We start from the raw sequence: 3,416 nt of genomic DNA, 5'->3' as shown, positions 1-3,416 counted from the left end.
TTTGCTCCTTCATTATTGCTTGAATTAGGGTTTAGCTCAGTTGATTCTTGTTATCATTTTTAACATAAGGTTTTAGCGTGTGAAATTTCTTATTCTCATATTATGATCTCTTTTGTATGGAAAAAAATTCTTCAGACCTATGGATTTGACTTTGATGATTGAATTAAATACTCTTGAGTATCTCTTGTTGGTCACTTTTCAAGCTCCCAATATTACTATTGGTTCAAGGGATTAAATCAAAAATCGATGATTGCTAAAAGTTGTTGTATTAGGAGTCAGATTGCATTTCGTCCTTTCTACTAAAAAAATAGGTAAATTAGTCATTATACATTATATCAAAGGGCATATTGGTCCTTTTTGTTAAAAGCTTCATTCCTTTGAATTGTTAAAAATTAGCATAGTTGACACTATAACCTAACAATTACACTTGATGTGCCACATGTAACTTATGCTGACGTATAGGGACTGATCTTTAACAGTAGAAATGGACAAGAGCGAAGCCAAAAAATTTTTTTAGGGGGGGCCAAAATTAAATTGTAATTTTTATGATAGTAAAAATACAATTCTTTAAAAATTAAATCAAATTTTTTATCCTTTTTAGGAGGGCCAAAATGTAATTTTATTTTTATTAATTTAAAATTTTAAAGAGCCAAAATGGAATTTTTTTTTATTTTAGGAGGGGTCGGGCCCCTACCAGCCCTCCCTAGATTCGCCCCTGAAAATGGATAAATTTTTTAATAGAAATACCAATTTGCTATTTTATCTAACGTGCAAGGACTAATTTATTCATTTTTTAAATAAAAGAATCAAAATACAATCCAACTCTTAGTACAAGAATCTTTTTAACATTTTGATTCGATTTTTAGAAGATCACCTTTAGTTGAGCAATCCTCCTATTGAGAAGCATAGGTGCACACATGGATTGATGATAGAAAGAATCAAATGCAAGAAAGCAGTAAAGCAAGGGGGGGCAGTTAGAGTGAAAGTCGAAAACAAATAAACAAACAAACATATGTATTGTCCACTTTCCCATTAGGATTTTCTTTGTCGACCCACTACCTAAAGTGTAATCAATCCATGTTAATGTGCAATATGAGGTGTTATGTTGTTATTTATACTATATATATATGTATAGACACACATACAGAGGCAAACACTTTTGACAGTCTCATGTTTTATAATTGTCGATCTTTCTCCATTTTAACAGCTCTTTAAGCTGTTTGGTAATATTTATATAAATGTGTCTAAATGCTTTTTTGAAAACAGAGCAAGCAATAATAATAATAAAGAAGAAAACAAATTGTATCTTTCACTTCCTCTCTTCTTTTTGAAGCATTTGTATAAACATATTTTTGAATATTAATATTAATCTAATAATTTTTTTATCTATAAGAATCAAACTCGAAATCTTCTTTAAAGGATATCAAGCTATTTATCAATTGACCCACCATCCATTAATAACATGTAATGTAATAATTAAGGTTAAAAGGTATGAACATTAACGGTGAATGAATCAAATCTTAAAGATCCTTGTAAGATGTTTTTACATGCATTTTGTGTAAAGGGCATAGGCTTTGTTGACAAAAGTTAGAACAAATAGCCGCAATGAGGCAGACAATTATGGAGTTTCATATTAATTGCTGTTGATTTCGTACTCTAATTTGAACAACATGACAGGCTTTTATCAATCATGTCCTGTTATAGAAACAAGCAAGCAAACAAAACCCTGCTTTTTTAATATTACTTTCATTAAATTCGGCAAAGTTAAGGTTAACATTCCCCGAACTGTCTTTTTTTTCTTTCTTCTGATTTAAAAGTTCAATTACAATACTGAAAGCGGCACTAGATAATGTAAGAAACTGCATAAATCTGGGGAAAAAAAAAGACTCAGAAGAGTGAATACCCAAAGTCGACTATATCACCAAAAGGAGCCATTGAAGAAGCTTGTGGAATCATCATGGGATTGTCATTGTAAGGATGAAAAGCTTTCATACAACCATCTTCATCCATCAATGGTGGATTTACGATATCCGACAGTTCCCATGATTGTTGATCAAAGCTCGACCATAAACTCTCTTGATCCATCCCCTCACCAAAATATGGAAACTCTGTGTTTGTTACATCTGTAGGAAGAACATAATTGTTATTACCAGAATGTGATTGGTTTTGATGGGAAACATGGGAGCTTGTTGGGTTTGAAGAAGGGGGATTCAAACAATTACGAGGAACAATGGAGGCTAAGTAACCAGAGTTAGTATCAGTAGAGAAAAAGAAAGCACTATCATCAACTGAAGAACCATATGATGAAGAAGATGATGATAATGATGATGATGATGGGTCATTGTTATTAGGTTTGATGATGGGGGTGGGGATAGTGTTTTCACTGTGGGAAATGTCAGGCTGATGAGGAACTGGTTCACTGTTAACACCATGGTTGATTGTTTGTTTAGGTTGTTGAGTTTGAAAGCTTGTAAGGAACTGATCAAAAGGGGACAAGACATGGAAACAGGAGTTGTCTGAATAAACAAAGTTGGTTCTTGCTTGAGCTCCTTTGATGGAGATCGCAGCCCTATCATAAGCAAGGGCAGCTTCCTGAGCAGTGTCAAAGGTGCCAAGCCAATGCCTTTCTTTGGTCGTTGGGTCTCGGATTTCGGCAGCGTATCGACCCCAAGGTCGCCTTCGAACGCCTAGGAACCGGCCGGGCTCGGCCTGTTTTCTTCTCCCACGCCTTTCGCCAGGTTGCGGTGGGGATAGGTTCCTTTGAAGCAAAGCGAAACCTGCTTGTGTTTGAACAACAGGTTCGTACTTGAAATGGTTTTCCAATGTTTTTGATGTTGACATCTCTATGTTAATGGGGTTTGGAGACAATGCTGCTATGGGAGAGGTGTAGGGGAAACTTGGGAAGAATGTAGAGATAGGAGGAAGAAAAATGAAGAGATGGTTATGGGTTGGTTTTGAATGAATGCAAGTGTAGGGGAAGCCTTTTTAAAGACTGTGATTTGCACTCTCATTTATTTCAAACACAAATCTTAAACTTAAAAGCAAACCCAAACAAGGAAAACAACATTCTACTTGTAATTCCTGTTTGATTGAGTTGGTATTATCCATCAATTGAATTTCAGTTCAGTTATAAAATTATAAAAAAAATTATTTTAAAGATTTTTATTTTTTTATGTACTACAAAAATACATATAAATGATAAAATTCAAATTTAAAATATCTTAATTTTACCATTTTAACCAAAATTTAATTTAATTTTTATAAATTTATCATATAATTTTCACTGATTATAATTCTCCATAACCTCAAATAAATTATAGGGTTTGAGTTTATTGGTGAAATATTAAGATTTCTTTTACTTTTCCCAATAAATAATTTCAAATGATTAAATACAAGTTTAAATACAAGTTTTAATT

At 33.0% G+C, this 3,416-nt stretch overlaps 1 protein-coding gene across 1 annotated transcript; it reads right to left on the bottom strand.

Moving 5' to 3' along the window:
* Positions 1 to 1,775: 1,775 nt before the first annotated feature.
* Positions 1,776 to 2,962, bottom strand: LOC107939652 (ethylene-responsive transcription factor ERF086). Its single transcript, XM_016873013.2, has one exon. The coding sequence runs from the start codon at positions 2,839 to 2,841 to the stop codon at positions 1,888 to 1,890; it is 954 nt and encodes a 317-aa protein (XP_016728502.2). The 5' UTR covers positions 2,842 to 2,962; the 3' UTR covers positions 1,776 to 1,887.
* Between the last annotated feature and the right edge of the window lie 454 nt (positions 2,963 to 3,416).

This window comes from Gossypium hirsutum, chromosome D02 (assembly GCF_007990345.1).
Source record: "Gossypium hirsutum isolate 1008001.06 chromosome D02, Gossypium_hirsutum_v2.1, whole genome shotgun sequence".
NCBI classification, from domain to species: Eukaryota; Viridiplantae; Streptophyta; class Magnoliopsida; order Malvales; family Malvaceae; genus Gossypium; species Gossypium hirsutum.
The sequence above is the reverse complement of the archived record's forward strand: the minus strand, read 5'-3'. Positions and strand labels throughout refer to the sequence as shown.

Coding starts and splice junctions, on each gene's coding strand:
- LOC107939652 (XM_016873013.2), bottom strand. CDS start 2,841: ATGTCAACATCAAAAACATTGGAAAACCATTTCAAGTACGAACCTGTT.